The sequence below is a fragment of the Loxodonta africana genome, chromosome 5 (assembly GCF_030014295.1).
Source record: "Loxodonta africana isolate mLoxAfr1 chromosome 5, mLoxAfr1.hap2, whole genome shotgun sequence".
Lineage (NCBI taxonomy): Eukaryota > Metazoa > Chordata > Mammalia > Proboscidea > Elephantidae > Loxodonta > Loxodonta africana.
Window position 1 is genome coordinate 118,669,953 of NC_087346.1, and position 19,353 is coordinate 118,689,305.

At 39.3% G+C, this 19,353-nt stretch overlaps 1 protein-coding gene across 4 annotated transcripts in view; it reads left to right on the forward strand.

Annotated features, from left to right (window-relative positions):
- RFC1 (replication factor C subunit 1) overlaps positions 1-19,353 on the forward strand; it is a 121,476-nt gene that overhangs the window by 53,124 nt on the left and 48,999 nt on the right. For all 4 annotated transcript variants that reach the window (XM_003411302.4, XM_010591419.3, XM_023549800.2 and 1 more), the window contains exons 5-7: positions 6,447-6,679; positions 7,543-7,620; positions 18,980-19,057. In XM_003411302.4, coding sequence (XP_003411350.1) covers positions 6,447-6,679; positions 7,543-7,620; positions 18,980-19,057 — 389 coding nt within the window. The remainder of the gene's footprint in view (positions 1-6,446; positions 6,680-7,542; positions 7,621-18,979; positions 19,058-19,353) is intronic.

Below are 19,353 nucleotides of genomic sequence, written 5' to 3' on the forward strand. Positions count from 1 at the left end.
TTGGTCTTGTTTTGTCCCATGGGCCTGTTCAATCTTTGGCCGAAGGGTGAACCTCAGGAGTGACCTTATTACTGAGCTGAAGAGTGTCGGGGGCTATAGTCTCAGGGTTTCTCCCAGTCTCTATCAGGCCAGCAAGCCTGGTCTTTCTTTTTGAGTTAGAATTTTGTTCTACATTTTCCTCCAACTCTGACTGGGACCCTCTATTGTGATCCCTGTCACAGCAGTCATTGGTAGCTGGGTACCATCTCATTGTACTAGACTTAGTCTGGTGGAAGCCATGATAGATGTGGTCCATTAGTCCTTTAAATACATTGTTTTTAATCTTTGTAACCTGATCTCTCCAGCATATGCTCCACTGATTTGGTTTCTGTTTGTTTTAGACCAAAGGAAACAAAACCACAGAATTAGGATATTCAGTGATCCATTTGGAAAGGCCAAACTCTCAGCAGTATGAACTCCAGAATTAGATTTTTTTTTCTTCTTGGTTTGTAAATAGATTTTTACAGGAACCTGCACATTATTTTGTTTCTCATTTATTTGTTATTCTTCTAAATAAATGAACAAATAAAAATCAGAGTAGAAAAGCAATCTTCTCTCCCAGACAGTTCCTCTGCTGTGTGTTGGATAATGCTAGTTTATTTTGTTTTTACCATGTTTGTGGTTTTGTTGTATATAAATAAAAATAAATGGTATTTTTTATAAGGAGACAGATAACCCGGAGGGAAATTCTGAGTGTTCGGTTGCCCATGATTTTCAACTAGGTCTCAGAAATTTGACTTGGATCTGTTTTTCATTATTTTTATTACAAGTTTCTGGGGAGAAGAGAACACAGTTTGCCTTTGGCTTCTGACAGGGCAGAAACAAATTTAGGCTCAGTAGAAAATAAGAACAAATTTTTTTTTTAAACCACAACTTCATTTAGAATGTTTCATCTCTATGCTCTGTAGGATTGTAAAATATTTATTTTATGTGAGGATGGGCACATCAATACTTGCTAAATGCTTGTGCCTTTTGCATACAGCTAGTTCCATTTTTTTTTTTTAGTTCCATCATTCCAACCTTTGGTCTTTTTTGTCTTCTTCCTCCATATTGGTACAACATTTGAAATATTAAAGGCTAAAGAGGCTTTAAGACAACTAGTTTGGAAATCATAGAATAGAGATAGTAGGACTTCTTCTGTCTTCAGGTTTTCCGGCAAGATGATGATGATATCGTCAAGGCAAGATGTCTGAATATTTTCAGATATGTCTATGACTTTATCAAATGGTGTCTGTATTTATATTCACCTTAACAAAATCCTCTATATTTATAAGAAATATCGTTATGCTTAGGATTATGAATTTTTTAAATTTTGTGTTAGTTATTTGTGGTAGGTGTTTGTGGTAGGTATTTATGTTAGTTACTCCTGTAGCTATGAGCAGTATGGGGAAAGTGTGTGCATCGGGGGCACCGAATAAATGTCAAAGCAAGTGAACATGAGAATATATCCATTTTTTCTCTTCATAACTGTATTTTACTAGAGTTGATTCTACTTTCTAAAGGGCCTGCGTAGCAGTTTATTTTGTGATCAAGTGAAAAAGGGCTCTTAGTGTGCAATTTTGCTTAGTACAATGAAAACTTCCTTGAAATTTTATCACAACACACGGTGCTTATATATTTCTTCTTTAAAGATGCGTGTGTAATTACATTGTTATTCAGAAATCATGAAAACATTCCAAAAATTATGTCTATGTTTAGGAATAGTAGATTTTTGGAATATATATCGTGAGGACACGGTCTACTATGCTGTACATGACAAAGAGGAATGGCATTGCATTCATTGTCAAAAAGAACATTTCAAGATCTATTCTGAAGTACAGCGCTGTCAGTGATAGGATAATATTTGTACGCCTACAAGGAAGACTGGTGAATACGAAGATTAGTCGAATTTATGCACCAACCACTAATGTCAAAGATGAAGAAATTGAAAATATTTACCAACTTCTGCAGTCCGAAATTGATCAAACATGCAATCGAGATGCATTGATAATTATTGGTGGTGACTGGAGTGCGAAAGTTGGAAACAGAAGGATCACTAGTTGGAAAATATGGCCATGGTGATAGAAATGACTCTAGAGAGCACATGATAGAATTTTGCGAGACCAATGACTTATTCATTGCGAATACTTTTTTTTTTAACAACATAAATGGCAACTATACACATGGGCCTCGGTGGATGGAGTACACAGCAATCAAATGGACTACATCTGTGGGAAGAGATGATGGAGAAGCTCAGTATCATCAGAACAAGGCCAGGGTCTGACTGTGGAAGAGACCATCAATTACTCCTATGCAAGCTCAAGTTGAAGCTGACAAAAATTAAAACAAGGCTACGAGAACCGAAGAACAATCTTGAGTATATCTCACCTGAATTTAGAGACCATCTCAAGAATAGATTTGATGCCTTGAACACTAACAACTGAAGACTAGGTGAATTGTGGGATGACATCAAGGACATCATACATGAGGAAAGCAAAAGGTCATTAAAAAGTTAGAAAGAAAAAAAGACCAGAATGGGTGTCAGAAGAGAGTCTGAAACTTGCTTTTGAGCATACAGTAGCTAAAGTGAACGGAGGAAATGATGACGTAAAAGAGCTGAACAGAAGATTTCAAAGGGCAGCTCGAAAAGCCAAAGTGTTATAATGAAATGTGTAAGACCTGAAGTTAGAAAATCAAAAGGGAAGAACATGCTCGACATTTCTCAAGCTGAAAGAACCGAAGAAAAAATTCAAGCCTCAAGTTGCAGTAGTGAAGGATTCTGTGGGCAAAACACTGAACAACTCAGGAAGCATCAAAAGAAGATGAAAAGAATTCAAAGAGGCACTGTATCAAAAAGAATTGGTCAACGTTCAGGAAGTAGCATATGATGAAGAACGATGGTACTGCAGGAAGAAGTCCTGCACTGAAGGCATTGATGAAAAACAAGGCTCTAGGAATTGATAGAATACCAATTGAGATGTTTCGACAAACGGATGTAGCAGTGGAGGTGCTCATTCATCTTTGCTAAGAAATTTGGAAGACAGCTGCCTGGCCGAATGACTGGGAGAAATCTGTATTTGTGCTCATTCCAAAGAAAGGTGATCCAACAGAATGCAGGAATTATTGAACAATATCATTAATATCACGTGGAAGTAAAATTATGCTGAAGATAATTCAAAAAGCAGTTGCAGCCAATACATTTACAGAATTGCCAGAAATTCCAGCTGGATTCAGAAGAGGATGTGGAACAAGGGATAATCATTGCTGATGTCAGATGGGTCTTGGCTGAGAGCAGAGAATAACAGAACGGTATTTGCCTGTGGTTTACTGACTATGCAGAGGCATTTGACTCTGTGGACCGTAACAAATTGTGGATAACATTACAAAGAATGGGAATTCCAGAACACATAATTGTGCTCTTGAGGAACCTGTTCATACCAAGAGGCCATCTTTTGAACAGGACGAGGGGATACTGTGTGGTTTGAAGTCAGAAAAGGTGTATGTCAGGATTGTATCCTTTCTCCATACTTATTCAATCTGTGTGCTGAGCAAATAATCCGAGCAGCTGGACTATGTGAAGAAGAACGAGGCATCAGGATTGGCAGAAGACTCATTAACAACCTGTGATTATGCTGATGACACAAGCTTGCTTACTGAAAGTGAAGACAACTTGAAGCGCTTACTGATGAAGATCAGAGACCACAGCCTTCAGTGTGGATTACACCTCAACATAAAGAAATAAAAAACCCTCACAACTGGACCAGTAAGCAACATAATGATAAATGGAGAAAAGATTGACATTGTCAAGGATTTCATTTTACTTGGATCCACAATCTATCCATGGAAGTAGCAACAAAGAAATCAAACAGTGTATTACATTGGGCAGATCTGCAAAAGACCTCTTTATAGTGTTAAAAAGCAAAGATGTCACTTTGAGGACTACGGTGTTCCTGACCCAAAGCATAATATTTTCAGTCACCCCATACACATGTGAAAGCTGGACAGTGAATAAGGAAGAAGAAGAATTGATACATTTGAAGTATGATGTTGGGGAAGAATATTGAATGTACCATGTTTTGCCAGTAGACTGAACAAATCTGTCTTGAAAGAAGTACAGCCAGAGTGCTGCTTAGAAGTGAGAATGGCTAGACTTTGTCTCATGTACTTTGGATGTGTTATCATGAGGGACCAGTCCCTGGAGAAGAGCATCATGCTTAGTAAATTAGAGGGCCTGTGAAAGAAGGGAAGACCCTCAGTGAGATCGATTGACATAGTGACTGCAGCAATGGGCTCAAACAGCAATGATTATGAAGATGGTGCAGGACCTGGTAGTGTCTCATTCTATTGTACACAGAGTTGCTGTGAGTCAAAACCAACTCAATGGTACCTGACAACAAGCCAAAATTCAGAGATGGGCTCTATTCCTTCCTACTAATTATAGAGATAAAGAGATGGCTAGTAGAGAAGGCTCATGAAAAGAAATTCACCTTTTAGGGGTGGCATTTATACGTATATTGTTTGGGCTAGCCTAAAAGAACAAAGTGCTGCATTTGGGGTTTTTTTGCCAGCTTATTTTTGCTGATACCACTTTTTTTTTTGGAAAAAAAAAAAAATTGCAAAGCTTTGTACTTTGGGATTCATTTTTAGTAGCTGCCTGTGTCCATTACATGACTAGACCACAATTTGTATAGCCTTCCCTTATTTTGAATATTATATACATACATGCATGTTTATACACATATGTATCATTAAACATACTGTATCACCTGCTTTTGTCACTTAATAAAGGTAGGAATATCTTTATGTCAGTAAATATGAATCCATCTACCCCTCACTTACCGACTGCCTCATTATCCGACATTTCACATTTACAACAATAGTGAAAAAATCTGCTGTCCGAGTATTGGGTGCGTTAACCTGGGTTTCTTCCCCGTGTCCAGCTCCCAGCCCACAGAGCCACTCACGTCTGTCAGGCTTGCAGCTGATGCAGCCAGCTCTTCAGAAGGTCTCTTGTGGGTCCCAGCCCCACTGCCAGAGCCACCATTGCAGCTCTTCCTGCGAGAGAGGCGACCGAGGTGGATTCTGAGGGAGTCCTTCCTAGAAGGGCCCACGAGTGGCTGGAGGAGCCCATGAGGAGGCGGGACAGTGGGGGTGGGGCTAGGTTGCTTCTGCTGCTTTCCTCTACTCAAGCGCCTTGGAGGGACCAAGTCCTGCAGTGGGAAGGGTACTGGGGTAATTCGGGGCCTAGGGGCTGCAGGAGAAGCTAGCCTCACCTTCCTCCTTTGTGGTCTGGGCTGCTGAGCTCCTCTTCGGAGCAGCTGTTAGTCTCTGGGCTTTTGGCCTTAGATTCTAAGACCTCCAAGACCAGCAGGGTGTTGCTCATTTCCATGGGGTCCTTCCCAGCCTGTGGGCAGCAGCAGGTGGCTGGGGCAGCTTCAGGAGGGCATGGACACAGTCAGCAACCCCCACCAACTGTCTTGACCCCCGGCCCTGCTGGCTGTCCAAGCCCCAGAGCTGCCAACTTTGCCTCTAGTCCAGCCGCTGGGCCCCAGGTCCGCTCAAGCGCCACTCTGATGCAGGGCATTGGGGTCCAGAGTACAGCAGTACCAGGGGCACAGCAGTTCTGAGGGTCCGGGCTCCGTGCTGCCTCCAGGTCCTTTTCCTCCTCACATAATGCTGATTTTGTGTAATGACCTGGTCTTTGGAACCTAATTATGTCCATAAGTGAGTAGGGTGTCTACTTTATAATTTATTTGTACATAAAATTCTATTCCATGGTTCTGTGATGTGAAAAGGCCTTTAGGATTTGGCCCCTAGCTCTCTGACCTTAAATCTTTCAGCTTTCTCCCCTTATTGTGCTCTAGTCACATTGATTTCTAAGCACACTCACTTTAAAGCTTTTGGACTTGTAGTTTTTATGCCTAAGATGTTCTTGACTAAGGTATCTTCATCTCAGGGCTCTGTTTAAGTGTTACTTATCAAAGAGGCTTTCCTTTGTAGATCACCCTCTCTACAAGAGCACTTTTCATCATACTTTGTTTCATCCTGTTTACTTTTTCTCTGTAGCACTTATAACTTGATTGTATTTATTTGTATGTGTTTTCTTTTATAGACTCTACTCTCTATGAGGGCAGGAATCTTGTCTTTTTTATTCTCTGCTGCATCATCACTGGTTGGATCAGTGCCGGGCATATAATGGGTGCTCAGTAAATATTTGTTGAATACATAAATGAATAAATGTGTACTCTGGATAGTAATTAGAGGGGGGTAGCGTATTACAGGCCTGGTACTGGTAAATGTGGAGCTGATTATTGGATTTGGTAGATAGGAAGAAAAAAATCATTAGAATCCCATGGTTCTTGTATACTTTTTATAAAGCTGGCAGAAGTGGTTCTGTTATATAATTAAAATTGATGTTTTCATTTAAGATGAAGAAGATGACCCTGTGTGTAAGAAGGCAGCCTTTAAATCAAAAGAGAATGGAGGATCTGCAGATAGTTATCTTGGAACATCAGACATGAAAAAGAATGAAAAAAACACTAAGACCAAGAATAAGCCTTTATCTCCGGTAAAACTTACACCCACATCAGTGCTTGACTATTTTGGAACTGGAAGTATCCAAAGATCAGATAAAAAGATGGTGGCAAGTAAAAGAAAAGAGGTGAGTGTTCTAGGTGCAGTAACAATGTTCAGACTTTGTACCTATTTCATTGTTATTAATAAGAGGAGAAATTTGGGCATTATAAATAGGTCAGCATGTTTTATTAATGAAAATAATTTTCCTATGATTATGGAAAAAATGTTTTGCCCTCATTTTAGAGGATGAGGAAGTTAGAATATTATAGATATAATTTAAAAAAAATATTAGAGTAGAAAAAGATTATTTAAACCATAAGAAAAAATTCTAATTCTTAGAATTTAAATTAAATACTCAAAAGGCAAACTCATTTTACTATTGACCTCAGTTAGACAAAATTGGACAATAAATTTGTTCCCAAATGAGGTCATAAATACATCCCTTCTAAATAGGGCATACCTATGCTACACTTTTTTATCTTCTCTACTTTGATTAATATTGGAATCATCTTTTTCTGGACATTTAGAAAACAAACAGATAAATCATAGTGAAACTAGTCCCCTGAGTGAAAACTGGCCAAATGGTGTGCCATGTTTGTTGATTTCATTATTGCCTCCACAGGACAGTGTAATCATTCTCACATATTGGCTTGCCAATGTTCTGGACTTCTTAGGCCAAGACATTTGTCTACAAGGTTTTTTGGTACTTCTCTTGAACATGTCAATAGAATTAAGTGAGAACCATCTGTCTGTGGGATATTTACTCATTCGGAAATTGGATATGTTCGGGAAGTGACCATGAGCATGATTTTCAGGCCAATGTAGATTGCAACTATTCTATTACTTGTACACTTATAGGTTTAGTTAATCAGCTACAGTCAAGAAAAAGCACTTTAGTTTTTAACTTAAGGTTTATGCTGATCTCGCTTCATTTTCATTGAAATATAGCCTTCACAAAATACAAAGGATTCCAGATTAAATGATGAAGCTATCGCCAAGCAACTGCAACTTGATGAAGATGCAGAGGTATTGATGTTTTGTTTAGATAGCATTGAAAGCTTGATGTGTTGTGACTGCTAATTAGTCTAGCCAGGCAAACAACCAAGATTGTTGTGCTCTAGTTTTGGATTGAACCTCATTGGAAGAGTTATGTATAAAATAAGTTAAAATCTAATATATGAAAATCTAAATTTATTTAAAAGATAAATGATGAAAGCAGGGGATAATTGTTTACTTAAAGACTTACTACTAGAATTTTTTGAATGGAAGGCTCCTTTAGCATATTTATAATAATTTGATTTTCCTTTCACTTTTTACATACATTTTGGACTGTGTCATCTACTTCTATGTATATGTTGATGACCCCTAAATCTGTCTCCAGTTCAGAGCTCTTTCTTGACCTGTAAGCCCATGTATTTATCTAACAAGTATTTATTGAGGACGTTTTGAGTGTCTGGCACTGTTCTGGGTTAGAGATACTGCAGTTAAAAAAAAAAAGAAATATCAGTTTGTTATAAGTGCCACCTAAAAAAAGTAAAAGAATCTAGAGTTTTGGGGTGATCAGTGGGGTTATGAGTGTTGTATTTTACGTAGAGAGGTTAGGAAAACCCCTCTGAGGAAGTGACATTGGGGCATAAAATACAGCAGCACAGTAAGCATAGGGTTGGCTGTCTGGAGGATTTCCTCTAAGCAGAGTAAACAGAAGGTGTATGTGTCCTGAGGTATGAGTGTGCTTTATGTGTTCAAGGAAACCAGTATGGCCGGAGAAGAGTAACAAAGATAGTGGAATGAGATGAGTTTGGAGAAATGGCCAGCATGAAATCCTGTAGGTCATGATAGGTCTTTGATACTGACCGAAAGACATTTGGATGGTAAGGGCTTTGGATTTAGTCTCAGTGAGATGGGAAGCCATTGGAGTTTTGAATAGAGAAGCGATATGACTTGAGGGATGTTTAAAAAAAAAGTCATTCTGGCTGCTTTGAGGGTAATAGACCAGTTTGGAGACTGTTATAGTTGGGTAGGTGAGAGAAGGTAATTGGCTTATACCAGGGTGGTAATGGAGAGGCAATGAAAAGTCATAATCTGTTTGTGTTTTGAAGGTACAGTCTTCAAGTTTTTGTTGATAGACTGTAAGGTGTGAGGGAAAGAGGATTCAGGGGTGACTCTCAGGTGTTTTGGTCTGAGCAACTGGATACATGGGGGTACCATTTACTAAGACTGGAACAGGGGAGGCAGAACAGGTTTGGTATAGAGAAATCAAGAGTTGTGTTTTGGACATGTTAAGTTCGAGATGCCTAATAGACTTCCAAATGAAGGTGCTGAGTAGATGGTTGCATAGAGGAGTTTGGAACTCAGAGGAGAGATCTAGGCTGAAAATGTATATTTGGGAATCATTAGCATTTGATGGTATTTAAAACAAGTATAGATGTTAAGGCGGGGCCAAGCTGGCGGACTAGGTGGACGCTACCGCGGATCCCTCTTGCAACAAAGACTCAGAAAAACAAGTGAATCGATCACATACATAACAATCTACGAACTCTGAACAACAAACACAGACTTAGAGACGGAAAACGAACAAATACGGGCAGACAGCGACTGTTTTCAGAACTAGGAGCCAGCGTACCAGGCAGGTGACCTTCGGAGCCCGATCTGGGGCAGAGCCCAGAGGGGCAGACGGCACAGACAAGGGGCCCAGCCCTACCCCCCCGAACCCAACCCGGGAGGAAGTCTAGCTGGTTGGCGCGGGCGGCGTAGCGGCGCAGTCGGTGGGAGAAGCATCCGGGAGGCAGTGACTGATCTTGGAGTGGGGAGAGCAGCGTCCCAGCCGGGGAGCTGTCCTGCCGGGAGTTTGGCGGGAAGTGGGCGTGGCGCGGGGGGGATCAGCTGTATTTCCCTAAAGCAACCCCGGGGCGGGGCCCACACGTTCGTGCGGGGAATGCCCACCCAGTTCACACGTGCGGCGCGGCACACCGGAGGGAGAAGTCCCCGGGAGGAAGTGACTGGTCTTGGAGCGGGGAGAGCAGCGTCCCCGCCCGGATTTTGGCTAAAGCGGGTGGGGTGTGAGCACGGGGATCAGTTATATTCCCCTGAATTGACCCAGGGGGCGGGCCTACCTGGTCGTGCGGGTGACGCCCACCCAGTTCGCGCGAGCGGTGCGGCGCACCGGAGGGAGAAGTCCCCGGGAGAAAGTAACTGGTCTCGGAGCGGGGAGAGTAGTGTCCCAGCCAGGGAGGCGTCCCGCCGGGATTTTGGCGGATGGGGGCGGAGCGTGAACGCGGGGATCAGCTCTATATTCTGTGGTGCTACACTCCTAGCTCTCTGATCCCTCCCCCACCCTCCCCAGGCGGCTCCATTAACATCCGAATACCCTGAGCCAGAGGGAGAATTCAGATAGGGATGTGACTGCATTTTTTTTTAGCTGATTACCTGGAAAATCTAGTTTCCCAGTGATGGCTCGGAGACAGCAGTCCATATCAAACCACATAGAGAAACAGACCATGACAGCTTCTCCAACCCCCCAAACAAAAGAATCAAAATCTTTCCCAAATGAAGATACAATCCTGGAATTATCAGATACAGAATATAAAAAACTAATTTACAGAATGCTTAAAGATATCACAAATGAAATTAGGATAACTGCAGAAAAAGCCAAGGAGCACACTGATAAAACTGTTGAAGAACTCAAAAAGATTATTCAAGAACATAGTGGAAAAATTAATAAGTTGCAAGAATCCATAGAGAGACAGCATGTAGAAGTCCAAAAGATTGACAATAAAATTACAGAATTAGACAACGCAATAGAAAGTCAGAGGAGCAGACTCGAGCAATTAGAATGTAGACTGGGACATCTGGAGGACCAGGGAATCAACACCAACATAGCTGAAAAAAAATCAGATAAAAGAATTAAAAAAAAATGAAGAAACCCTAAGAATCATGTGGGACTCTATCAAGAAGGATAACTTGCGAGTGATTGGAGTCCCAGAACAGGGAGGGGGGACAGAAAACACAGAGAAAATAGTTGAAGAACTCCTGACACAAAACTTCCCTGACATCATGAAAGACGAAAGGATATCTATCCAAGATGCTCATCGAACCCCATTTAAGATTGATCCAAAAAGAAAAACACCAAGACATATTATCATCAAACTTGCCAAAACCAAAGACAAAGAGAAAATTTTAAAAGCAGCCAGGGAGAAAAGAAAGGTTTCCTTCAAGGGACAATCAATAAGAATAAGTTCAGACTACTCAGCAGAAACCATGCAGGCAAGAAGAGAATGGGACGACGTATACAGAGCACTGAAGGAGAAAAACTGCCAACGAAGGATCATATATCCAGCAAAACTCTCTCTGAAATATGAAGGAGAAATTAAGATATTTACAGATAAACACAAGTTTAGAGAATTTGCAAAAACTAAACCAAGACTGCAAGAAATGCTAAAGGAGATTGTTTGGCCTGATGACCAATAATATCAGGTACCAGCACAATACAAGGTCACAAAACAGAACCTCCTGATATCAATGCAACTCAAATAGGGAAAGCACAAAAACAAACAAATTAAGATTAATTCTAAAAAATAAATAAATAAACAAAATAATACACATAACAGGAAATCATGGAAATCAATAGATAAACGATCACAATAATCAAAAAGAGGGACTGAATATAGGAGGCTTTGAACTGCCAGATGGAGAGTGATACAAGGCGATATAGAACGATACAAGTTAGGTTTTTACTTAGAGAAATAAGGGTTAATAATAAGGTAACCACAAAAAGGAATATCAACTCCATAACTCAAGAAAAAAGCCAAGAAAAACATAACGATTCAACAAACAAAGTTAAACATTATGAAAATGAGGATCTCACATGCTACTAAGAAAAACGTCTCAACACAAAAAAGCATGTGGAAAAATGAAATGGCCAACAACACATGAAAAGGCATCAAAATGACAGCACTAAAAACTTATTTATCTATAATTACGCTGAATGTAAATGGACTAAATGCACCAATAAAGAGACAGAGAGTCACGGACTGGATAAAGAAACACGATCCATCTATATGCTGCCTACAAGAGACACACCTTAGACTTAGAGACACAAACAAACTAAAACTCAAAGGATGGAAAAAAATATATCAAGCAAATAATAAGCAAAAAAGAAGAGGAGTAGCAATATTAATTTCTGACAAAATAGACTTTAGACTTAAATCCACCACGAAGGATAAAGAAGGACACTGTATAATGATAAAAGGGACAATTGATCAGGAAGACATAACCATATTAAATATTTACGCACCCAATGACAGGGCTGCAAGATACACAAATCAAATTTTAACAGAACTGAAAAGTGAGATAGACACCTCCACATTTATAGTAGGAGACTTCAACACACCACTTTCGGAGAAGGACAGGACATCCAGTAAGAAGCTCAATAGAGACACGGAAGACCTACTTACAACAATCAACCAACTTGACCTCATTGACTTATACAGAACTCTCCACCCAACTGCTACAAAGTATACTTTTTTTCTAGCGCACGTGGAACATTCTCTAGAATAGACCACATATTAGGTCATAAAACAAACCTTTGCAGAATCCAAAACATCGAAATATTACAAAACATCTTCTCAGACCACAAGGCAATGAAGCTAGAAATCAATAACAGAAAAACTAGGGAAAAGAAATCAAATACTTGGAAAATGAACAATACCCTCCTGAAAAAGGACTGGGTTATAGAAGACATCAAGGAGGGAATAAGGAAATTCTTAGAAAGCAACGAGAATGAAAATACTTCCTATCAAAACCTCTGGGACACAGCAAAAGCAGTGCTCAGAGGCCGATTTATATCGATAAATGCACACATACAAAAAGAAGAAAGAGCCAAAATCAAAGAACTGTCCCAACAACTTGAACAAATAGAAAGTGAGCAACAAAAGAACCCATCAGGCACCAGAAGAAAACAAATAATAAAAATTAGAGCTGAACTAAATGAATTAGAGAACAGAAAAACAATTGAAAGAATTAACAAAGCCAAAAGCTGGTTCTTTGAAAAAATTAACAAAATTGATAAACCATTGGCTAGACTGACTAAAGAAATACAGGAAAGGAAACAAATAACCCAAATAAGAAACGAGAAGGACCACATCACAACAGAACCAAATGAAATTAAAAGAATCATTTCAGATTACTACGTAAAATCGTACTCTAACAAATTTGAAAACCTAGAAGAAATGGATAAATTCTTGGAAAAATACTACCTACCTAAACTAACACATTCAGAAGTAGAACAACTAAATAGACCCATAACAAAAAAAGAGATTGAAACGGTAATCAAAAAACTTCCAACAAAAAAAACTCCTGGCCCAGACGGCTTTACTGCAGAGTTCTACCAAACCTTCAGAGAAGACTTAACACCATTACTACTGAAGGTATTTCAAAGCATAGAAAAAGACAGAATACTACCCAACTCATTCTATGAAGGTACCATCTCCCTGATACCAAAACCAGGTAAAGACATTACAAAAAAAGAACATTTTAGACCTATATCCCTCATGAACATAGATGCAAAAATCCTCAACAAAATTCTAGCCAATAGAATCCAACAACACATCAAAAAAATAATTCACCCTGATCAAGTGGGATTTATACCAGGTATGCAAGCCTGGTTTAATATCAGAAGAACCATTAATGTAATCCATCACATAAATAAAACAAAAGATAAAAACCACATGATCTTATCAATAGATGCAGAAAAGGCATTTGACAAAGTTCAACACCCATTTATGATAAAAACTCTTACCAAAATAGGAATTGAAGGAAAATTCCTCAACATAATAAAGGGCATCTATGCAAAGCCAACAGCCAATATCACTCTAAATGGAGAGAACCTGAAAGCATTTCCCTTGAGTACAGGAACCAGACAAGGATGCCCTTTATCACCGCTCTTATTCAACATCGTACTTGAAGTCCTAGCCAGGGCAATTAGGCTAGACAAAGAAATAAAGGGTATCCAGATTGGCAAGGAGGAAGTAAAGCTATCACTATTTGCAGATGACATGATCGTATACGTGGAAAACCCTAAGGAATCCTCCAGAAAACTACTGAAACAAATAGAAGAGTTTGGCAGAGTCTCAGGTTATAAAATAAACATACAAAAATCACTTGGATTCCTCTACATCAACGAAAAGAACACCGAAGAGGAAATAACCAAATCAATACCATTCACAGTAGCCCCCAAGAAGATAAAATACTTAGGAATAAATCTTACCAAGGATGTAAAAGACCTATAGAAAGAAAACTATAAAACTCTGCTACAAGAAATTCAAAAGGACATACTTAAGTGGAAAAACATACCCTGCTCATGGATAGGAAGACATAACATAGTAAAAATGTTTATTCTACCAAAAGCCATCTATACATATAACGCACTTCCAATCCGAATACCAATGTCATATTTTAAGGGGATAGAGAAACAAATCACTAATTTCATATGGAAGGGAAAGAACCCCCAGATAAGCAAAGCATTACTGAAAAAGAAGAAGAAAGTGGGAGGCCTCACTCTACCTGATTTCAGAACCTATTATACAGCTACAGTAGTCAAAACAGCCTGGTACTGGTACAACAACAGGCACATAGACCAATGGAACAGAATTGAGAACCCGGATATAAATCCATCCACATATGAGCAGCTGATATTTGACAAAGAATCAGTGTCAGTCAATTGGGGAAATGATAGTCTTTTTAACAAACAGTGCTGGCATAACGGGATATCCATTTGCAAAAGAATGAAACAGGACCCATACCTCACACCATGCACAAAAACTAACTCCAAGTGGATCAAAGACCTAAACATAAAGACTAAAACGATAAAGATCATGGAAGAAAAAGTAGGGACAACCCTAGGAGCCCTAATACAAGGCATAAACAGAATACAAAACATTACCAAAAATGACAAAGAGAAACCAGATAACTGGGAGCTCCTAAAAATCAAACACCTATGCTCATCTAAAGACTTCACCAAAAGAGTAAAAAGACCACCTACAGACTGGGAAAGAATATTCAGCTATGACATCTCAGACTAGCGCCTGATCTCTAAAATCTACATGATTCTGTCAAAACTCAACCACAGAAAGACAAACAACCCAATCAAGAAGTGGGCAAAGGATATGAGCACACATTTCACTAAAGAAGATATTCAGGCAGCCAACAGATACATGAGAAAATGCTCTCGATCATTAGCCATTAGAGAAATGCAAATTAAAACTACGATGAGTTTCCATCTCACACCAACTAGACTGGCATTAATCCAAAAAACACAAAATAATAAATGTTGGAGAGGCTGTGGAGAGATTGGAACTCTTATACACTGCTGGTGGGAATGTAAAATGGTACAACCACTTTGGAAATCCATCTGGCGTTATCTTAAACAGTTAGAAATAGAACTACCATACAACCCAGAAATCCCACTCCTCGGAATATACCCTAGAGATACAAGAGCCTTCACACAAACAGATATATGCACACCCATGTTTATTGCAGCTCTGTTTACAATAGCAAAAAGCTGGAAGCAACCAAGATGTCCGTCAACGGATGAATGGGTAAATAAGTTGTGGTATATTCACACAATGGAATACTACACATCGATAAAGAACAGTGATGAATCTCTGAAACATTTCATAACATGGAGGAATCTGGAAGGCATTATGCTGAGCGAAATGAGTCAGAGGCAAAAGGACAAATATTGTATAAGACCACTATTATAAGATCTTGAGAAATAGAAAAAACTGAGAAGAACACATACTTTTGTGGTTACAAAGGGGGGAGGGAGGGAGGGAGGGAGAGGGCTTTTTATTGATCAATCAGTAGATAAGAACTGCTTTGGGTGAAGGGAAAGACAACACTCAATACAAGGAAGGTCAGCCTAATTGGACTGGACTAAAAACAAAGATGTTTCCGGGATAAAATGAAAGCTTCAAAGGTCAGCGGAGCAGGGGCTGGGGTGTGGGGAACTTGGTTTGAGGGGACTTCTAAGTCAGTGGGCAAAATAATTCTATTATAAAAACATTCTGCATCCCACTTTGAATTGTGGCGCCTGGGGTCCTAAATGCCAACAAGCGGCCATCTAAGATCCATCAATTGGTCTCAACCCACCTGGAGCAAAGGCAAAGGAAGAACACTAAGGTCACACGACAACTAAGAACTCAAGAGACAGAAAGGGCCACATGAACCAGAGACCTACATTATCCTGAGACCAGAAGAACTAGTTGGTACCCGGCCACAATCGATGTCTGCCCTGTCAGGGAGCACAACAGACAGCTCCTGAGGGAGCAGGAGACCAATGGGATACAGACCCCAAATTCTCATAAAAAGACCATACGTAATGGTATGACTGCGACTAGAGGAATCCCAGAGACAAGGCTCCCCAGAACTTCTGATGGCACAGGACAGGAACCATCCCCGAAGACAACTCATCAGGCATGAAAAGGACTGGTCAGTGGCGGGGAGAGAGATGCTGATGAAGAGTGAGCTAATTAAATCAGGTGGACACTGGAGAGTGTGTAGGCAACTCTTGACTGGAGGGGGGATGGGAAGATAGAGAGAGAGGGAAGATGGCAAAATTGGCAGGAAACGAGAGACTGTAAGGGCTGACTCAATAGGGGGAGAGCAAGTGGGAGAAGGGAGTAAGATGTATGTAAACCTACATGTGACAGACTGATTGGAATGGTAAATGTTCACTTGAAGCTTAATAAAAATCAATTAAAAAAAAAAAGTATAGCTGGATGAGATCATGGGAAGAGAATGTAAACAGAAAAAAAGAGGTCTCAGGATTGAGCTCTGGGGCACTATTAACATTTAGAGGTCAGGAAGTGGAGGAGGATCCAGAAAAAGAAACTTGGAAAGTGTGGATAGTGAAGTAGGAGGAAAATCAGGAGAACTTGATATTTTATGAAAGCCAAGTGAAGCAAGTATTTCGAGGAAGAGTCCTCATCTCTGTCCGAGGCTCCACGCTTTGGTTCCTGCTGTCTGAACCCTTTCCTGCATATTAGTTTAAGTGTCACTTAACCCAGGATCCCCAAACTGTATTAGAAACCCCTCTTACATACTTTGTAGCACCTGATCATAGCTGTTATTACTTACTATAATTGCTATTTAAATGTCTTCCTACGTATAGGCTCTAAACTCTACTAAAGCAGGGTCATTTATGTTAGTCAACCATGGTGACCTCAGTGCTCATCTTAGTGCCTGGCACAGAACAGGCTCTTGATAAATACTGTTGTGAGAGAGCTCTATCCCATTATCCTGGAATACATCTGACTGTTCCCATTTTATTAATTTGACAGTTTATGGTGTGTGTTTTCACAATCCTTTTCTATGTTATCTGATCACAGTGAATTACATAATTACAAACAGGTCTCCACACCTTTCAAGGTAGCAGAGGTGATCTAGGTAAAACTGTGAGGTGATTTTTAGGGATCTAACTTTTCCTTTTTTTTTTTCTTAACTTTTCCTTATCTGTCCCAAGTCCTAGCAGTTCACTCAATCCTTTCCAAACCAGGTGTGGTACTTTGTATCAAAATCCTCCGTTTTCTCATTTCCACCACATTCTTTCAGAATCTTGTTTGGTAATTTATTAATCTGATGAAGGAATTTTAGGATATAGATGATTGGTGATGTATTACCTAATTACCCTTCTAGGGGATATTTTTCCCCCTTCTGTTCCCGCTCACTTTCACCTCTTCATTTACTCATTTAGTAAATGTGTGTCTAGTATCTAACGTGTAAGTCAGTATGTTAAACATCATCTGTTGTGCTGAGCAATGTATTAAAATACAGGACTCTTGATCACATGATCTTATAATCACCATAATGATTTTCTAATGGAAGCATCAATTGCTTTTGTTCTATCCTCTAAAACATCTAAAATCTTTTTTACCAGAAACATACTGTATAGCATGATATTTTGGGAAAGTGGTACAGAGCTCAAGCAGAAATCCTTCCATGGCCATTGTTGGTTCAGAGTTTGAAAGACCTTGCTTTGAGCAAGGTTTTTTTTTTTTTTTCATTTTTATGTGTATAATTCAGTAACATCAATTACATTCCCCAGGTTGTACGACCATCACCACAATCCGTTTCCAATTTTTTTCCTCACCCTTCACATAAACTCAGTGCCCCTTAAGCAATAACTGTCCCTCCCACCCACCCCTGGTGACCACTAATAAACTTTGGTCTCTATGCATTTGCCTACTACAGATATTTCATGTAAGCGTAACCCATTTAGTTTTTTTTTTTTTTTTTTATAATAACTTTTATTAAGCTTCAAGTGAACGTTTACAAATCCAATCAGTCTGTCACATATAAGTTTACATACATCTCACTCCCTACTCCCACTTACTCTCCCCATCTTGAGTCAGCCCTTTCAGTCTCTCCTTTCTTGACATGAGCAAGGTTTTTGTATTCTTTTTAGCAATTAGATGTATAGTTCAGTTTTGGTAAAGAAATGTTAGTCAACAGAGAGTGTATTTACTACATATGTCTGGCTTGCTTGTAGTTCTGCGTAGCTTGGGTTAGTTCATCTGACCAACAGGAGAGGTTACCGTGTTCTCAACAGGTTTATGCCAATTTCCAAGCCTTTTCTTTTGGAGTAAGTGTATTTTGAGGCTTTCTTTCTGTATGAATAATATAGGGAGGCTTTTGTTTGGTATTAAATCAGGCCCTTTTACAGAGGGTATAAAACTGTTCATAATGAGAACTGTTTTCACTGCCACGCTTTTTCTTCTGGAAGACCTCCATTTGGTTGAATGTGAAACTATTTGGAATAACAGCAGGGTAACTAGAATGTCTGCTTTGTGTGTTATATTAGCATGTTAGGAAAACTAACATCATTTAAATTTTCAAAAGTCAACAGAGACATTAGAATTAGTAAATGAAAATAGGAGTTTGATGGTTACATTTGTATGTATCTTGCTATCGTAATTTTCTAAACGTCTTAGATTCACTCTCTCTTTTGTGCCGTCCAGATGATTGTTTTCCATCAGATTGAGATTCCTTTCAGAGCTCTTTCTAGAGTTTAAAGTCAACAGAAATAAGGCATCTGTAAGTGTTGCATTAGGACCATTAAGAGAAAACTGTAGGCTTCGAATTTTATAAGAAATGTGGCTTTCAAAACATGCTCAATTTATTTATCATGCCTGGTAAGCTAGAAATAAGTGTTCTGAAATGTAACTTGGCTTAGGGCAACAAACCTGTGTTACTTGATTATTAATATTAAGTGGAAAAATATCATAGTCGTTTTCTGGAAAATATTCTTCTAGTTTTTTTGAAGTATATGAATCTAACATCATTTACAAAAAAGAAGAAAAGCAACTCATTTTGTTGATACTTTCCACAGTTGGAGAGGCAACTGCATGAGGATGAAGAGTTTGCCAGAACGTTGGCCATGTTGGATGACGAACCCAAGACCAAAAAGGTTGCTTTGTGTTGGGCTGTTTGCACTCTGAGTATCTGATAGTGTTCCTTTTCATACCTGTGTATTCTAGGCACTGGATATACACCCATGAGTATTTCTTCCGGAACACGACTACATTATTTTAATTTATAAAAATATTTTGGAGAAGCTCATTGAGAAACTTACTCTGTCTAAAAGAAGACTGGCAGAGCCAAAGCAAATCCGGACCTTTCTTCACAAAACAAGAAATTACACCTTTTCCTTATTCTCTATCATAAAGGACTCTTATGTACTTGGTCAGAGAATAATGCTTCTAA